The sequence below is a fragment of the Hemibagrus wyckioides genome, linkage group LG08, assembly GCF_019097595.1.
Source record: "Hemibagrus wyckioides isolate EC202008001 linkage group LG08, SWU_Hwy_1.0, whole genome shotgun sequence".
Lineage (NCBI taxonomy): Eukaryota > Metazoa > Chordata > Actinopteri > Siluriformes > Bagridae > Hemibagrus > Hemibagrus wyckioides.
The window spans coordinates 15,203,618-15,223,438 of NC_080717.1; the positions used below are offsets into that span (position 1 = coordinate 15,203,618).

Below are 19,821 nucleotides of genomic sequence, written 5' to 3' on the forward strand. Positions count from 1 at the left end.
AATCATTGATTTGGTTCTGAACAATTGCAATTATTTTTATTATTAGATGCCCATATCAAATGTTTGAACTGTTGCATAATCTCCTTCTAGTGAACTTGTGTACCATAGTGAGAACAACCATGTCTCCTAATATTTATTTGTTTAAATTAGATTCACATTTAATGAAGTAACCTGTAATCACAAGATAGATGCAGAGATCATTAGCAGCTATGTGGAGGGTTTGTGTATAGGGTTTGCATCTGAGGACCCTGCTGTTAAGAATGATAGTGTGCAGATATGAAACAGGTTCAAAATGTCAGGTCTAATTGTGATGCATGTGCAACTATTCATGTACACTTTCATTAAGTAACCCCAAGCAGATGTTTTAAAATCATCCTGAGCTTAATATGGTTATCCCCACTTTGGATTTATGAGCACATTTTTACTGCATTTGGGGGAAAAAAAAATCTAGTGTGTGCATGCTCCAGTGAGAGTACACAACCAGACCACACCTTCAGCATTTTGGAATGATATACAATTTTGTAAACAAATTCTTAAAGATTTATATAAAGAAGGAAGAGAAAAACAAAAATTTATAATGTTAAATGGAACTGCATCACTGGAATATTTCATGGTCGAAATATGTTCCCATATTATGTAGACCAACATTTGTGGAGAGAATCAGCTGCTTTGAAAAGCAATAAATGCTTCTCCAGTTGTGGAGTTGTGTGATGATGATGATAAATCAGAGTAATCTAGATATATAATTCCACTAGTGTCACATTATCAATCCTCCTTAAGCATGAATCCTTAGGAAAGAGGAGCTGGCCGGATGATGTTTTATGCAGCCTGGGTCAGTTTCTAATGAAAAGCAGCACACTATCTTAAAGTTCCTGTGTGTTTTGAAATTTGTTGTTTCCAAAATACTAAATCTAATCATTTTGTGAAATATCTAGCTAATTTTCTTTTTGTTTACATATTATCCATAAAAACAAATCTATTTAAGAATATGAAACAATAAGGACGATTCCAAGGAAAAAATTGTCCTCGGGTTTATTATTATCAAACGATCCATCAAAAAGATCCTAATGGAATTGTTTGTATTACTGCTTTCTGTAGAACATAGCTTTTCTGTGACATTTTGATGGAGTTGCACCATAGAAAACATTATATGTAACACAAAAAAACAGGCTTGTTCTTGACCCTTTGGCCTCTAATGGTCACCAGGCTCATGTGCCTGACCAAAATTTCTGACTCTGATAATATGTGCAATTTTGCCAGCAAAGTTTAGTTTTTTATTTATATAAATATTGCATGCATTGATGTACAATAATGATAATTCAGCCATTTGAGTTGATTGATATAAGTGTGTATCATGTTATCTGTGATTATTATCTGTTTAGAAGCATTTTTAATGACATGTTCTCAAGCTCTCTGTTTATTTGTTAAAAAAGCATACTATAGTTCCTTGTATTTGTTGCAGAGACACAAAATGTAACTGGGCCTTTAGATAATAGATCCACTTTTTAAATTAGAATTTATTTTCATGCATAAATATGAATTTATTTTCATGCATAAAGCTCTGTTTTATTTATATACTGCAGATTATGAACTACAGACAAATCTATAGTTATCAAAAATCAAAATACAGATCATCAGTCATTTAACTTCCAGAAGAGTTTGTGTGCTATTGTAAAGCAGCTATTTATTCTGACTGCTTTACTATCAGTCAGAATGAGAAAGATTTCACTAATAATCTGTTTTCTCTTCTCCTGCATTCTTGTCATCTATAACAGGAGGAGCTACAAACAGCGAATGCAGAGCTCTTATGTCTGAACTGAAGATACTGATTCATATTGGCCACCATCTCAATGTTGTCAATCTACTGGGAGCCTGTACTAAGCAAGGAGGTGAGAAAGTAGAAACTACTGCTCAGGTCCTAATTTAAAGTACTTGTTAAAGCAAGGTTAAATCATCTTCATTATGTATTGTTTCAGGCCCACTGATGATCATTGTGGAATACTGCAAGTATGGCAATCTATCTAATTACTTAAGGGGAAAGAGAGGAGACTTTGTGGTTTATAAAGTAAGTATAATGTGCTTTGGTATATGATGAATGAATTTGTGACATGACTGTTTTTTATACTAACTGTTGTATATTTCCCTGACCAGTCCCAGGATGGCAAAGCGACGTTGCCGAGTTCAGGGTGCGAATTAAGTGAGCTCCTCAAGCGTCGACTGGAGAGTGTGGCTAGCACGGGAAGTTCAGCCAGCTCAGGCTTTATTGAAGATAAGAGCTACTGTGACTCAGAGGAAGAAGAGGAAGGTAGTGGCTGAATGTCTTCCTTCCCCTCCTACAGTCTTACCCCTCTCACCTCCACCCCACCCTGCTTGCTCCAAAGACTCCTCTGGTTGTTTTTCCATTTCAATTTGATCGGACACTTCCTCCAGGATACATAAATACAACTTATATTTATCGCGACCCACTGTCGCCTGCTGTCCGTAGACCTTGTTTTTTTTTTTTTCATTTCCTGCCTGTGCTGTATATTGATAAACTGTTTATCCAGGTAGAACAGAGGAAGCGTCAACCCCCCCCCCTCCGCACACACAACCCCCCCAATATCCAACCCCTCCACCCAAAAATACACACCACTGCACACCCGAATCTAAAAATAATCTAAAAATAAGTGCCAGAAATTTTAGCTATATTTGCAGCTTAAGGAAGCATCTGAGGAAAACAACTCAAAGTTCAAGACAAGCATACAAGCTTCACAGGGAATGTTTATCTTCTGCAAATTATCAGTGGGCATGTGAAGATTTCATGTCTTATGTTTCTACAGTGGTTAGAAATGGATGTTTTTGTTGCTGATTTTGTTTTACTATTTCACACAGAGTCTGAAGACTTGTATAAGAGAGTGTTGACACTAGAGGACTTAATTTGCTACAGCTTTCAAGTAGCCAAAGGCATGGAGTTTTTGGCTTCGCGAAAAGTAAGTGCTTAAAATAAAATAATTAAATTGCTGCCCTACATTGTACAGATAATTCATGACTCCAAATCCTGTTCTTTTGCACCCTAGAAACCTATGCGTTTTGCTGTGTCCAGCTAATAATGTATTACTTTGTTTAATTACTTCTTTTAAATTGCAATGCTTCTAATTTCCTAATTTACTGCACACATATAAATCTGCACAGATATGCTCACACACAAATGGGGCACAAATGTAATATGAACATTAGACTTTGTTTGAGGGAACTGTGGTGCTCATGTTACTGTGGTTACGTCTCACGTTCTGCACGATCACATCAGCTGCTCCACATTATCACACCTTTCTTCCATGTGTTGCACCACATGGTAGATAAAACATGAAATTCTGGCAACCCAGACAATTCCTCTCTTCAAATCTGACATGTATGAATTTGAAACATATTATAAGTCAAGCATTTGCCTCCTTTTCCCCCCTAGTGTATTCACCGTGATTTGGCAGCACGGAACATCCTTTTGTCCGAGAACAATGTTGTTAAGATATGCGATTTTGGACTAGCCAGAGATGTGTATAAGGACCCAGACTATGTGCGCAAAGGAGATGTAAGTGTGCACTTTTACATTTTTAACTTGATGGACAACTATTATAACAGTCTTAGACTGGAACTATTGAAAAATGGAAAATGATTTTGCTAATGCCAAGAGTTGCTGGCATGTACTCAGTCATTTTTTAGCCACTGACAATATTATTCTATTCAGAGGATATTTGCCTGGGGTTGAGTGTGGTCACAGATATCATGCTGATTTTGTATTAAAGCAGATTTACACAGTTATACTGTTTGTTTGTCTGCATGTATGGCTACAGTTCACACAGGTGAATTCAGGGTCTGGTTGAACACTTGGATCTGCTACTCTTTCCACAGGCCAGACTTCCTCTTAAGTGGATGGCGCCAGAGGCCATATTTGACAAGATCTATACTACACAGAGTGATGTTTGGTCCTTTGGTGTGCTAATGTGGGAGATCTTCTCTCTGGGTAAATATCAGCCCTGCCCCTGGTGGGTGTATGTCACAGTCTCCTTTATTAACAACAAGCCAGCAAATACACTACGTACTAACCGTGACATTGTACATGTGATTTGAAATAAACACATGTGGCATCAGGTAAATAATATGTGATCACCTGTGAAAAACTAAACCACAAGCCTTAGGAGCTTTCTTAATATACGCTCTTACTGTATTTTATTGCAGGACACCATAACTGTTTCATGTATTCAAATTCACTGTACAGTTCAAGGACCATGGATGTTTATAGCAACCTTCTGAGAAGAATGAAATGAATAGTGACTTCATTTGTTGTATTTTATTTTGCTATTTTGCCAATATAGTATTCCACACAGTGGGGTTTTATTTTCAAAGAGAAAAGTATTTCAACATGTATTGTGTTTCCTCATGTCCTTGGTCTAAGACACGTGGTGGAAAGCATGAGTTGTCCAGAGACTTTCAGATCTGTTAGGCAGTAACTGTCGACCACTTGTAAATGATTGCTTCTGTACAAAAAAGTAAATGTCCTCTCAGTTTAAAAAAAGAGAGAGAATTTCATTGCACATAAGCAAATTTCAACTGAGTTTAGGTAATAAAAAAGAAAAAGAATTTTTCTCCCCAGCTGCAAATGCAAAGAGAGTAACTAAGTAAACGTTCATTGTAAATGTTTGCACCGACTGTGAAACCACTACAACCTTCAAGAATATTATATATATATATATATATATATATATATATATATATATATATATATATATATATATATATATATATATATATATTTAACTCCAAAACATGCCTCAACAGCTCCTCATATACAAAGTGTGTAACAGTGTGAGGACTGTACTGGTTTGTTTTGTTCATCTCCACAATACCAGCTGGAGCATTTTTATTGGAACCTGTGATAATGTTTAAAGAACAAATGTTCACATCAGACCCAAAATACACTCTCAGGCATATATGATGAGTTGTCTTTGGGTTGTGGTTTTGTGCTTTTATGTGTGTGTGGTGGAGTTCTAGCCTTTGTTGTTTGGATGTAGTTTGTATGTATTAGTAATGGGTTATTATGTGTTATTTGAATTAACCATAGTATGCTCTTGGATTAACCTTTTTCTGTGCCATTTACTGGTATTGGATATTATCTGAAATATTTCAAGCAAGTACAGAAAAATATTGTTTCATAAGTCCTGCCATTTTTAGGATTCAGTTGCAGCCCCAACTCTTGTGGGTTGCTAATTTATGCAGGTTTTTTCTGAATGTATTTATACTAGAAACTACATTATGCTGTTACAAACCAATCTTTTGTCCATTTTCCTCCTAAGCATACTGAAAAGTCCCACTGTTTCTAGTTCGGCTCTCTTATCTCTATGCTCTAAAGCCGTTCTGCAATTTTGAAGGCTTTTCCCTTTGAAATGATCAGTCCTTTGCATCAGGAAATGGCTTTATAGCTGTTCTGATAACCATTCTCTTTCTTCTCCCCAGGTGCCTCTCCTTATCCTGGTGTACAAATTGATGAGGAATTCTGCTGCCGCTTGAAAGAAGGCACCAGAATGCGAGCACCTGAGTATGCTTCCTCTGAAATGTAAGAGTGACTCTGAAATTTTATACATTTTATACTTTTGTACTTTATATCATAAATCAGTTGTTAAAATATATAGCCGTTGAAGAGATGGTCACGGTCACATTTCTTATGAGGGCATTTGAGAGCACTTTAAATTGTATATTGTTTTATGCATTATAAGAGAGAAGGCTTTTTTTTTGCTGTTGAAGACAGCATGGAATGCTGTTGAACAGTTTCTGAGAATTTTATGTGAACTTGGAGAGACTACAAAGGAGATTTTTGAACCCCATTTTGGACGTCATTTAGACCTTGCGCTTAAGTAAAGAGAAGGTACTAAAAAAGAGAAATCTAAAAAAACAAAAGCTAGAGATTATGATAATACGATTATCCAATGATTGCAAGAAAAATCTATGTATCTATCTAATCTAACTAGATAGACATTTGCCTATATGTTCTTGATGTAAATAGGTAAGAGGTGGTCATGACATCAATCAGCTCAGATTTCTGGGCCTTTCAATAAGAACCGTGGCTCTTGTGGACCTAGTCTAGTGGCCTCACTAAGGGGCTTTAGGCTAAAGTTCAGTCTGGAGAGTGTTACTGCCTGTTCCTAATCAAAATTCTGCTACACTAAATCTCCCTTCTTGAAATATGAGCCTGTGCAAGCTGCTAGCTATTCAGTTGTGTCAAATTCCTCATTTTTATTGATTTCGAAATGTTAAACACAATGTTGTATATACACTAGGATTTAGGAACTAGGATGTTAACGGGTCTCATTTTGATAACCATTCATGCCAAATCAAGGCAAATACACATATAAGAAGACAAGGAAGAATGATGATGATTGGAGATGACTTACAAAATGTGGTCCAGACATGAGGCTTTAGGGATGAGGTACCCAGGCTCTCATAAATGATGTCAAGCTGGTGCCAAGTTACTCTCTTACATCCTAAAGGACAAAGACGTTTCATGTGGCCTCAAAGAATTTGTTAACAGAATTGGTTTTGTATTAGTATTCTGCATCATCGCTAAATTTTGTTAGAGGGAAAGAGCTCCCACATGTCTGCTTTTTTAAGATACTTGAGATATTGATCTCACATGAAGGCATCAGTCATGCTCCGGACTCTGACCCTTGTCTAAACTATCTCATAAATGTGTGTGATAAAAGAGATTAAAATATTTTGGGTGATAAATCAGCATTGATTCTTCACAGACTGATCAGGAATGTGACTTTCCAGACTTTAGTTAAGCCTGATTCACTCTGTCAAGAACTCAGGGCTCAGTCCACCACACACATTTAAAAACTGCCTGATGAATGCAGATCTAACTGTGATTTATGTCCAGCAAAAAAATAGGCTTAATTGCACCATCTATGATGAAATTTCTCTTTTGTATCTATTTAAAAAAAACACAATATGTTGATTGATGAGAAATAACCAGCTGCTATACCAAGTTTCTTTTAGTCAGGAATTTTTTTAAAATGTTTTATTTAATTAGGTGTTTTATTAGCCAAGTAATTAGTTAATCATACCAACAATTCAGGAAAAGAATACTACATTCTGAAAACAATGCAAAATGGATATCAGAGATCATATTATCCCTAAATAGAAAGCTAAACTGAGAGTGGACTGTGTGTAAATAACATCCTAGTGCAGAACCACAATTAAAACAGGATTGGGCACAATCATTCCTTGTCCCCACTCTCAGCACTGAGTCTCATACCTGAATTCCTTTATCACCGTTACTCTGATATATAAAGCTGAGATGTACCACATGGAGGGAGGTGCTGACAGCTCTTCAAAGACATAGAAGGCGCCTCTCACCTCTAATGTTTGTGTTGAAAGCAGCAGAATTAACTGCTCATGTGACACCAGAAATTATTAATGACAGGCTATAATAGGATAAAGGCAAATGAGCTGGCAGAAACGTAGAGGTCAGGTCAGATAGCCCGTAGTGTTGGGGAGGTGGTAACTCAAGATAGACTTAATGGTTGCAAGGGGAAAGAGATTTATGACTGCAGTGCACAGAGCACTGTGTGACTACGTTTATGATATACTCCTCCACACTAATGTGTTGACAACTTGATATATAGCTGTATGTACAGATATTGTATGTGTAGTGTCAGTCCATCTAATTAACAAATAAATATATTATGTTTCTACACACATTACTTAGATGATGATGATGATTATTATTGTGTGTGTGTGGTCCCTGTAGATATCAGACCATGCTGGACTGCTGGCATGGAGAACCACTGCAGAGGCCCACTTTTACAGAGCTAGTGGAGAGGCTAGGAGACCTGCTTCAGGCGAGTGTGCAGCAGGTGAGTGAGTTGTTCAAATGATCATTTATTAGTTTAAAACAATATCAGTGCTACAACCTGCTTTGATTTATTAGGCCTATAGCCAATGGGATAGCATTAAAAAAACAATGAATTTGGGCATCGATTCAGTAAATGAGTCATTCTGCTCAGTATCCTCTCAGGAAGTCGTAGCTTTGATTGGTTCTAGGTATGGTGAGGATATGACGAGGAGTTTTGCCCACGAGAGTAAGTGAGAAGGGAAACTCCAATCAACAATCTTATTCACTTCCTTTGACAAAAGAACAAGGAAGAAAGCTACACTAGTACAAGAAGTATAAAAGCATTTAGTGCAGCTATGTTTGTTTTTAGAAGGTTAAACCAAGCATGCATTTATGTCTTAACTTTGCCAAAGTATACACTCTGGAAAAGACTTAGTTTAAATCCTGATTAAAGAAACTTGCTTCCTGGCACATCATTAAACAGCGACAGTTCAAAGTGTGTGTGAAAGGAGCGTGGAACGTTTTAAGCCTGTCAACTTTTTGATATGGGAAAGGGAGGCACTTGTCTCATATTAAACTACAAACTAATGTGGAATCAGATCAAACTCTAGATATCAGTGATGAAATCCAGTCTGACCTTTTTACTCCATCTCACTTAGGATTAGAGAAGTCTGGACTTTTTAGATACCAATCAGCACCTCACATTAAATACACTGTCACACTGTACAGAGGATTTATTTAGAGTGATGTTTTCATTTGTCTCAGATAATTCTTCTGTAAATGAGATGTCCCAACAGTACATACTGTATACTGAATGTAGAGGTTCAGATTTCTCTAAACTTTGAATTACCTCATGCTGCAATAGCATAGGCGTGGTGATGTCATTGTTATTAAGGGGGCCTCCATAAAAATGGTTTAAAACTCTGCATTTCTTTCAGGAGGGAAAACATTACATTCCTATCAACACAGCACTACTGACTAAAGCAGATCCGTCAAATGCAGACTGTTCAGAGAAAACTTCTTTGAGACCTGTCTCTCTCAGAACCTCAGGAGGCTCGTGGTAAGCATGTAATTATAGACAGATATGTACAATTGCTTGAAGCCATATACCACAGCAACTGTTGTGCGTGATATGCACAACTCTCTAAACCTAGAGATATTGTGGAATATAGATATATAGATATATATAGATGTAGAGTAATAGATATATGTAAATTTAAAAATATACTGTAGGATCATTGTTGTCTATAGTTATGTAGTTATAGTTATAGTATAGTATAGTATAGTATAGTATCAAAAATTGGATATATTAAAACAAAGTATTCACTGTTCTTTAGCTGACTTACATAAGTTTATTAAGGCTGAGGGTAAAAAGCACTGTCTGGCTCCTGATAAGGCAGGTACAACACTGAGAGTCAGAGGCTCTTTGCACTATGGGCCTCTTATGGAATTTCCTCCCTAGCCACAAACGCACTCTCAGAATTTATGTCTGCTAAAGATAATATTTGTTCAACTGTTGTATTTTCTCAAGTTAGCTAAGTGCATTTATTAAGATTGGTGTTGAAATGTAGTCATGACAGCTATCCCGAAACCTGAATTAAGCAGCTATTTGATAAGTCTGACATTCTAAGAGAAAATGCTCTGGAGTTAGTTTTAAGCACATACACTGAGCTCCCATAAAGGAACCATAAAACCTTTTATGTATTATATTTAGATTTTTCTATTGTTCATCTAAATCATATTACTTTGTTTTAACATATAGTTGCAATAAAATTTGTATTCATTTAAAAATATATTTATGTAAAGAATATGTATATAAACATTTGTGAGTTATCTGAGATGTGCTTTATGCAAGATGAACAGATGGCTGCGAAAAAGGATGAATGTGCAGAATCACCATTCAAAAGAAACAGTGAAGGAAAGAAATGTTATTGGCACCTTTTATTAAGATTTTGCTCCACAAACACTGGAAATTATTGTTTTCACACAACTGTGTCAATACTAACCTGTTATTGAACTTTTGATTCACTCAGGAACATCAAGGTTCGTCCAGACAGCATCAAAACCTTTGATGAAGTAACAATGGAGAGTGGAACAAATGATATGCATGAGGTGGGGAGTTTGTTCTCACACCACACCCCCACACACAAGTCTGCAAGATCTTCATAAAAAAACATATGGTTTCCAACAGTAACACAAAACACTGCACATCCACAGTGCACTGCTGCACTGACAGCAAAACCAATGTATTTCTTGAAACAGATGTTTATTTTTCTAATAATGCCATTACTCATGTCAGGGCATGTGTTTTCTCCTTGTCATTTGCAGGGAGGGCATTCGGACAGCGGCATGGGTCTGTCCTCCGATGATCTGAAGACACTGAAGCATTTGGATGCCTTGGTTCAACCCTTAAGTATCATGGCCCTGGCGTAAGTGCAGTCTTAATAATACTGTTAAAGCAGTTTCACTCACAGCATCAAGCCCTACAGGAAGAAGTATCTCCTTAGTAACCCTCCCACTGAGCGGGAATGTAGATGCAAGAATTGTCATACAGTTTTTTGTACTTCCCCCTGCTCTACTCTTACTCCCAGTCACTGCCTCTCTCTTTTTAAGAGGTGACTTGGCAAGAGAGCCTCACAATGGCACAGTGGAGGAATATTGCTCAAGGTGACAAACCCAACAGCTAGACAACAAAAGCAGGGCTGGAAGTGTGGCTCGTTAACGTTGGCTACGGGGCCTCGCGACTAATGTCTTTGTCTGCTCGGTCTGCATGGCACTGCCTTTCTCACCTACTAAACTGAAAAACAGGCAATCATACTAGACCTGTTTGGGTCAGCAGAGACCAGGATTTTTTTCTGTTAAAATCTGGTGCCAAGTTCCTGTCAGCATTTCTATAGTCCTGGCAAGTGCCACTCATTTCTCTGTAGACAGTACTCAGGAGGTCCTAAAAATGGCCTGGAGAAAAATGGCCATGCACAAAACACCACAGTGAGAGCCTTTAATGTACATATGTAGCTATATCAATCTGTATAGGGTTTTTTTTCCCTTGGATGTTGAACATCAGAAAATAATGCTTAGTATAAAAACAGTTCCTGGAATGAAACTGTATGAATTCTGCTTACATAGCAGTGGTTTTTGCTGTTCTAATTAAATTACAATGGTTGTTTATGTTTTTATGCAGGTTATCAGCTAAGACTCACTCAATACATCTAAACTATGTGATACCCTAGGCCATTTTTTCTTGGCAAAAGGAGATCATTCGATTGTTGACTATAGTTCACTATATAATCCAGCTATTTATTCCAGGACACCTTAGAGTGTAATGTTTTCAGATGATGGCTTTCTGGCACCTGGATGGTGGTTGATCATCATAAGTTGTTTCTAAAGTTCTTCTGCTACAGAAGTAGCAGGCAGATCTTCCCTTATGTTTGACAGTTATAATGTGGTTTATATGTGAGCCTACCTTTAGTTGTTGTTAATGCTTTCACAATCAACCCATTTAGTTTTTCATGACTACTCGAAAGCAATAGAGATGCTGTTGATATCAGACATGGGCTTATTATCCTTTTTTTAAACATCCTTGTGTGATTGATATGGCAAAAAGGATTGGGTTTCATTGTAAACACCCTGCCTCCCTAATTTCCACAGCTGTTTGTCTTTGCTGATCCTTCCTCCAAACTATTTACAGTGCTCCCCTAACCAATGTTCTCCATCACACAAAAGCTGACTGAAGCCCACAATTTGCTCGCAGAACCTTGCCCATGTTGCCATGGCCTCTCCACTGGGGTAAAGAAGAGCCACTTCAGGCATGCAGAGAATGATCTATACATTGCAGTGAGGCGCTCCTGCTGAGAGACCACTTGATCACTGCCACCTTTGACCTTCTAAAGCTTTACTACTTCTTCTTGTCCCCATCAGCATTGTGTGCATGAATTCCACTTGGGACTCTTCCATTCAATGCACACATGTGCTTTGAGGGCAATAGATCATACTGTTGTATGTGCTTTAGTACCTACAGACCCAAGTATGGCACTCCAGTCTGTGTATATGTTTTCACCAGAAACCCACAGACAAATCACATAATATACTCAATGATTTACTCCAAAGTGTCTGACCTAGTGCACTTCACAAACCCATAGCAACAAATAGGGCAATTCAACTGTTTTTCAGTGCATTAAAAACATTAATGCAAGTTACAACATTGACTGATGCTATTAAAAATCATCCAAATATGAAATGTACTAAACATATTGAAGACATTCTGAGTGCTTTAAATGGGTTCATATGTTTTCTTCTGCTTCAGGATGAAGACTAAGAGTAAGGAGTCTGTTTTGTCAGATGGAGAGAAGGAGAAATATCCTCCACCTGTGCCTTCACTAGACTTCACTAGTCTGGAAGATTCCTCTCTGGATCCAGAGCTGGAATGTCATAGCCCTCCACCAGACTACAATTATGTTGTCCGCTATTCCACACCACCTGTCTGAGTTTCCAGCTGCTACCCATGAACCTTCAGGGCCTCCTACTCATGCTCAAGACTATTACACTTACTACTTAATCTTTTCTTATTTTTAGGAAGCTTTTGTTTTTCTAAAGACTTTGTTAATTAATTCTGTTACCATTTTGACATGTATTTTGGTCAGTATAGTTCCAGCACTGCTATATCTGTATGATCTCCTCATCATTGTACAGCGGTGCTGCTGTATTGTGTGCGTTGACTCATATAAACACATAGACCACCTCAGGTATTTCTGTTATTTACTGTGAACACAAGAAGAACAACATATTACAACTTGTATCATCGCTTTCTTTCATCAAATCACAGATCCCCTAAAATCAAAATCAAAACAGCTTCTTTATTACTTTACTACTTTGAAAGGTTTTATGAAAAGAAACTGGAAAGTATTTTATTTTACTTTTTTACACAGATATTTGGTCTAAGTAATATGATATACTTTCCTTGAGAAAAAATATTTTTATCCATGGATACAAACAGGAGTGTTTGATTTTCTCATTTAAATTTTAGAGACTAATTTGTTGTAGCTGATTTTCCTTCATAATGTCTGCCATTCTTTATACATCCTAACTACATGTAAACTTGTTCAGATGTAAGAGTTTGTATGCACATTATTTTTCATTACCTGAATCCACATAGTGCTCTCAATGTTATACTCTATTTATGCTGTTGCACTACATTTTTTTTAGAAATAAATTATGATTAGATTAACCCTAATAAGACCTAGTGTTCATATTTTCCATTTCATTGATTTCTTCAGACATTTGATCTCTGTAATACAGTGTTTACTGCATACTGTTTATTTTATTGACCTCAATATTAATGGTGAACTAGTTCAATTATGAACTAGTTATACTCCCCATATGCTACAATCACAATAAAAGTCTTAATAAATAACTGATTTTGAAGATTGACCACTTTAATAAGATTAAAAAAAATAGAAATAGTCCCATCACATAATAATCCCATCACATTTAAATGAACACTCCTTTTATTTTTTTAGTTATTAAAGACTAATCTAGCATGCATACTGGCTTCTTCTGCCCTGCATTTCTCTGATACTTGGTCACAATATCTAATAACGTTTTTGTTGTTTACACTGTATGCGTGATAGTTATAAGAAGTATTCCATTTTACATACTTCCGGTTATTAACCTTTTTTATTTTAATAGGAATACTATGGGTCCTGTGTTCTGCTATAATCTGACTAAAGCTTGCAGGGCAGGCTAAAAGATTACTAAGTAATATAATTTTTAACAGGCTGGTCTCTACATATATATATATATATATATATAGTCATCACAAATTATAGCAGAAGCATATGTACACCTACAGGTAATATCATTAACTATTCTGTAACAAGGGACAATGAGAAATGTGTGGCCTCGTACCCAAGATTGTTGTCAGGCAGGAGAGAACTATTACTACTCCTATTTTTTACTTGCTAAACATTTTTCACAGTTACCAGTCTACGATCAGACAATATTTGTATTATTTTCGACTGATTTGTGTCCATTGACAACGTATATTGTATGCACTGAGATATTGTTTTTTTATTCATTACACTTGTATTTTAACCAGGCATCAATAAAGATCTATATATTTATACATAACAACTTATTGTAATGATTTACCTTTACATTTTTATAAACCCAGACACTATTCAAAGCACAAACCTCACTAAAAATGAAATATGATAAGTCAGTACACTCCTCACATTTTTGTAAATATTTTATTATATCTTATCATGTGACAACACTGAAGAAATGACACTCTGCCACAATGTAAAGTAGTGAGTGTACAGCCTGTATAACAGTGTAAATTTGCCGTCCCCTCAAAATAACTCAACACACAGCCATTAATGTCTAAACCGTTGGCAACAAAAGTGAGTACACCCCTAAGTGGAAATGTCCAAATTGGGCCCAGAGTGTCAATATTTTGTGTGGCCACCATTATTTTCCAGCACTGCCTTAACCCTCTTGGGCATGGAGTTCACCAGAGCTTCACAGGTTGCCACTGGAGACCTCTTCCACTCCTCCATGATGACATCACAGAGCTGGTGGATGTTAGAGACCTTGCGCTCCCCCACCTTCCGTTTGAGGATGCCCCACAGAAGCTCAATAGGGTTTAGGTCTGGAGACATGCTTGGCCAGTCCATCAACTTTACCCTCAGCTTCTTTAGCAAGGCAGTGGTCGTCTTGGAGGTGTGTTTGGGGTCATTATCATGTTGGAATACTGCCCTGTGGCCCAGTCTCTGAAGGGAGGGGATCATGCTCTGCTTCAGTATGTCACAGTACATGTTGACATTCATGGTTCCCTCAGTGTACTGTAGCTCCCCAGTGCCGGCAGCACTCATGCAGGCCCAGACCATGACACTCCCACCACCATGCTTGACTGTAGGCAAGACACTAGTTTTTGTACTCCTCACCTGGTTGGCACCACACACGCTTGACACCATCTGAACCAAATAAGTTTATAAGTTTAACCAAATAAGTCTGATCAGACCACAGGACATGGTTCCAGTAATCCATGTCCTTAGTCTGCTTGTCTTCAGCAAACTGTATGCGGGCTTTCTTGTGCATCATCTTCAGTAGAGGCTTCCTTCTGAGACGACAGCCATGCAGACCAATTTGATGCAGTGTGCGGCGTATGGTCTGAGCACTGACAGGCTGACTCCCCACCCCTTCAACCTCTGCAGCAATGCTGGCAGCACTCATACGTCTATTTCCCAAAGACAATCTCCGGATATGACGCTGAGCACGTGCACTCAACATCTTTGGTGGACCATGGTGAGGCCTGTTCTGAGTGGAACCTGTCCTGTAAAACCGCTGTATGGTCTTGCCCACCGTGCTGCAGCTCAGTTTCAGGGTCTTGGCAATCTTCTTATAGACTAGGCCATCTTTATGTAGAGCAACAATTCTTTTTTTTCAGATCCTTAGAGAGTTCTTTGCCATGAGGTGCCATGTTGAACTTCCAGTGACCAGTATGAGAGAGTGTGAGAGCGATAACACCAAATTTAACACACCTGCTCCCCATTCACACCTGAGACCTTGTAACACTAACGAGTCACATGACACCGGGGAGGGTAAATGGCTAATTGGGCCCAATTTGGACATTTCCACTTAGGGGTGTACTCACTTTTGTTGCCAACGGTTTAGACATTAATGGCTGTGTGTTGAGTTATTTTGAGGGGACAGCAAATTTACACTGTTACACAGGCTGTACACTCACTACTTTACATTGTAGCAGAGTGTCATTTCTTCAGTGTGTCACATGAAAAGAAATAATAAAATATTTACAAAAATGTGAGGGGTGTACTCACTTTTGTGAGATAGTGTATAACAAAATCTAATAAATCTAATTTTAAGGAAAAACTCACAAAATTAATGTTTTCTATGCATTCTGCAAGCCTGACGTGTGGACAGTAACAACAGCTATGGCATTAATACAATCAACAGAAGTGTTTTTTAATTTATTTTTGCAGGGTAGAATGTTCACAGATATGTTGTACTTCTGCAGGATGCTAGACATAGAGTAATCATGGCAATGATTCATGGCCCATTCCTGTAGCTTCTTACTGATTGAGAAATGCAAAACATATTTATTGTGTTCCATTTAACTTCCGAAGAAACTTTTGCATCATATTCCTGACATTCTAACAGCCTTTCAGACTGTGTGTCATAAGTGTGTACCCTTCCTCTTACTCCTTGGCCAAGGAGACATACTTCCTGAACGGGGTTAGGTGTCGGCAGTCTGTCTGTCACCAGGACAATACCTCTGTGAACAGGAAAGGAAGGCTCTCTTAGCCATCCTAACACTGGCCTTCCTATGGGATCACAATGCCTACCAGCTATGGCACTGGGTGTGTCCAGGGACAGAGACTGACTGTACCATGGAGGAATATGTGCAATAAGTAAAGAAAAAAAAAAAAAAAGTGGTGAAGGAGCGGTAAATGTTACTAACATTCCATTGCATGTCATCTACACAAACAAACAGGGGAAGGATGTTGAAGAGGTTAGGGGTCATCATACTCTGGCCAAGAATCTAGTAGAGCAACACACACATACCTAGTATTTACACACACACACACACACACAGAAAAAAAAAATCACATAGTCTTTATATGTGTATTTAGGGATAAAATAAGAATGTAATTCACACAAAGAAAATTTATATAACAGTTAAGTATATAATGTTTTGTAAAGCAATAGGGAGTCAGGGAGACATGTTGGTGTCATGGTTTTAGTATGTTTGCCACTCACCTTTGGGGTTGGTGACTTGATTCCTACAGAGTTTGCATGTTCTCCCAGTGCAATAGGGGTTTCTATCAAGTTCTTAGCTTCCCTCTCCCAGTCCAAATACATGTGTGCTAGGCTGACCTCTAATGCTGTTTTCAGATCAGTTCTGAAACTGGGACTGAATGTTGCGATTTCTCCTTGGCTCAGTTTTCTTTTACACAGCAAAATTTCCAAGTGTACCAAAATGGGTTTACGCAAGTCATGTGTGAGTAAACTATTCTCTCATTGATCAGAGTGCAGCTGTTAATCTTCTGGGGTTCTGCTCATAGTGGTCATGCAACAAAATGGATAAATAGCAGCTCTGTGAGCTTATTGTGGCTTTCTTCTTAGCTCTATTTATTATAATGTATTTGTTTAAGAGTAAATCAGGCTTTCATTGGGACAAATTTGTTTCAGTTCACTTATTTCAGGGAAGACCCATTACAGGTCATTTAAAAAAAAACGAACAGATGTGCTTTATTTTTTGTCGTGCTCACCTACAAAATTCATCATCACCAAAGTTCTACCAAACACGTTAACCTGCGATTAGCACACCATTAGCTTACAAAACATGCTACCTCTCTCAGTTCCCATCACGCATTGCTACATGGGTTTGCTCAACTGTGTGTGATGATCTGCATACTTTATGACATTGTTGTTCTACTTTTTAGCTGTCACACAGTAGGAGCCTGTAAAAGTAATCCCAAGCAAACATCCCATGTGGATCTAATTAAAGCTCACTCACTTATTTGAATATGTTGTTATTTTTACTTTGTTGCCACAATTGAATTCATGCAAATCTTTAATCCAAAGAAAACAGCCTACAGAAATAATCAGCAAAGGGGATGTGTGAGAGGATATAGGAGCTTGCCAAAACCTATATTCCGAGTAAAGACAGAACAGAAGACGTTCCACCATCTCTATAATGGCTATTATTGGAGCTGTTATTCAATTCTCACGATCCTTTATCCAGATTCTGCACTTGAGAAGTGAGTTTGAGTCAGTCCTCACGTCCGCACCCTCACTCCAAGCCAAAACAATGAGCCGGATGTAGTTATACAGATCAACTGTATGCACTGTACCTTTATCCAACATTACAGTTTGATTGTGCAAGCAACTGAAAAAAAAATTATTCTTCCTGTAATGCAAGTAGCTGAAGGAGTAAACAATCCAAGCCCAAATACTATATACCAAATACCAACAAGTCCAAATAACATGTTAACAGTGTCAAAGAGTGCAAAGAGTGGCCAGAGTACAAAACCCAACTGCATGTTCCTATATTATTACAGCATATATCTATTTTCTAATTTTCACATGTAGTGCAATGACTTCATAATGTTGAATTTATTTAAAAGGCATGTACCGAGTACTTCTGATAATTCAATGATTTTAATATATTAAGCCATAATGTTAATGACTTCCATTAAGGACAAATCAGACTTTCAACTTAATTTTTTTATTTATTTATTTATTTTTTAACACATTTAAGCCATATTTGGAATTTGGAATTATGCAAGGAAGTCACAAGATAGATAGATAGATAGATAGATAGATAGATAGATAGATAGATAGATAGATAGATAGATAGATAGATAGATAGATAGATAGATAGATAGATAGATAGATAGATAGATAGATAATAGATAGATAATTTTGAGGCAAAAATTCTCATGTTGCACAACACATTTAAAAATTATGTTTCTGTGATAATACGCATTCTGGTATAATTCTGCTAATTCATTCCTATGAAAGAAAATATCAAATTTCCTCATGGTGTAATTTTTCACTGGAATTTATTCACCTCCCTAATCTGAGTCACTTGTGGCTTGGAAGCATAAAAACACAACTGTGTATATTAATGAGAGGAAGCAGGACAACACCATTTCTTTTTTTGTCGTTGTCCAAACAATGAACTAGTAGGTTCCACGTCCAATTAAAATAAGTACAGAAAGAATAAAATAAGCAAAATGTGATATAGAATAATAAGTTAGGGGAGAAGATAAATATTTTGGCATCAAAAAGGCCTTGGTATGAGTGAAACTGTCTTCATGTTCTAATAGAAGTTCCACATGATGGAGCTAGAAGGGTTGGGAGTGTGGGTTCATCCTTAACCTGGATTTATGGTAATAAACAGCCTTAATGACTACAGAATTATTTACATGATCAAGTTGTTAATGATTTTATTTAGTGCCAGACATAAATTCACTCCAGATATCTCACTGAATAGTTCACACTGATGAACTGAAATGGAAAGAAAGGGAAATGTATTGAAAAGTAAATGTAAAGGAAGTGTTATAAGGGTGTTGCACCATATATATGAGATATAAAAAGATTTTGAGTATGACTGTTTTAAGTCACAAATTTCATAGTCTTGCATGTGATCATTTCATTGTAGAATTTTCATGGAAAAAATCACCAACCATGTAATAGATGCCTTATGAGCAGTTGATTAATATGATTAGGCAATTTTAATTCAAGTTGTCTTATACAGGACATCAAAAGCTTTAAATAAAGTAAATATGAATTGCATCATGGTATTTTTAAGTATGACTGTAATCTAGCACCATTTAGCTTTATAAATCAAAGCCTCTCTAGCAAAATACTTCAAGAGCTGAAACACTTTATTTTCATATAAAGGCCCCAATTATTAAACATGTTGTCTGTCTATTAAAACCAATTATTTGCTAATAGTCTTTAGACAGAGGAAAAAGAAATACCACTCAATAATTACTTGTCTGCTAATGCAACTGAAGTAACTGAATTCACCTTGGTTGCAGAGACTAGAAGTTCACACACATCCCCTTACAAGAACTTCCAGATGTTGAGCATTTCTGACTGAAGAATCTATATAAGTATGTGAAAGGAATGCTATGACTTTGTCTTTGCTTTTTTGTGGTGGTGGTGGTGTGTGCAGTCATTAAAGGGACTGAGTGCTGTAGTGATTCATAATGTGCCTTATCTAAATGAAATGTTAATCATTACGTAAATATTTAAAGGAAAGATATTACTATCTTCTATATGTAGATAACTATTATTAGAAAGAAATCTTGCATATTATATTATTATTCTATTATTCAGTAAATTTGAGGTAGAAGGTTTTCATGATGAAAGAGATACCCTCTAGATCAAGTTCATTTGTATGTGGAGTGGTCTGTATATTTGAGCTT

At 37.0% G+C, this 19,821-nt stretch overlaps 1 protein-coding gene across 1 annotated transcript in view; it reads left to right on the top strand.

The window, feature by feature from the left end:
• The window catches only part of kdrl (kinase insert domain receptor like), a 39,247-nt gene extending 25,254 nt beyond the window's left edge, over positions 1 to 13,993 (top strand). The window contains exons 27-38 of the mRNA XM_058397303.1: positions 1,776 to 1,889; positions 1,977 to 2,065; positions 2,152 to 2,305; positions 2,872 to 2,969; positions 3,443 to 3,565; positions 3,886 to 3,997; positions 5,488 to 5,587; positions 7,781 to 7,886; positions 8,803 to 8,924; positions 9,898 to 9,976; positions 10,193 to 10,293; positions 12,168 to 13,993. Coding sequence (XP_058253286.1) covers positions 1,776 to 1,889; positions 1,977 to 2,065; positions 2,152 to 2,305; positions 2,872 to 2,969; positions 3,443 to 3,565; positions 3,886 to 3,997; positions 5,488 to 5,587; positions 7,781 to 7,886; positions 8,803 to 8,924; positions 9,898 to 9,976; positions 10,193 to 10,293; positions 12,168 to 12,348 — 1,379 coding nt within the window. The 3' untranslated portion in view covers positions 12,349 to 13,993. The remainder of the gene's footprint in view (positions 1 to 1,775; positions 1,890 to 1,976; positions 2,066 to 2,151; positions 2,306 to 2,871; positions 2,970 to 3,442; positions 3,566 to 3,885; positions 3,998 to 5,487; positions 5,588 to 7,780; positions 7,887 to 8,802; positions 8,925 to 9,897; positions 9,977 to 10,192; positions 10,294 to 12,167) is intronic.
• Positions 13,994 to 19,821: the final 5,828 nt, after the last annotated feature.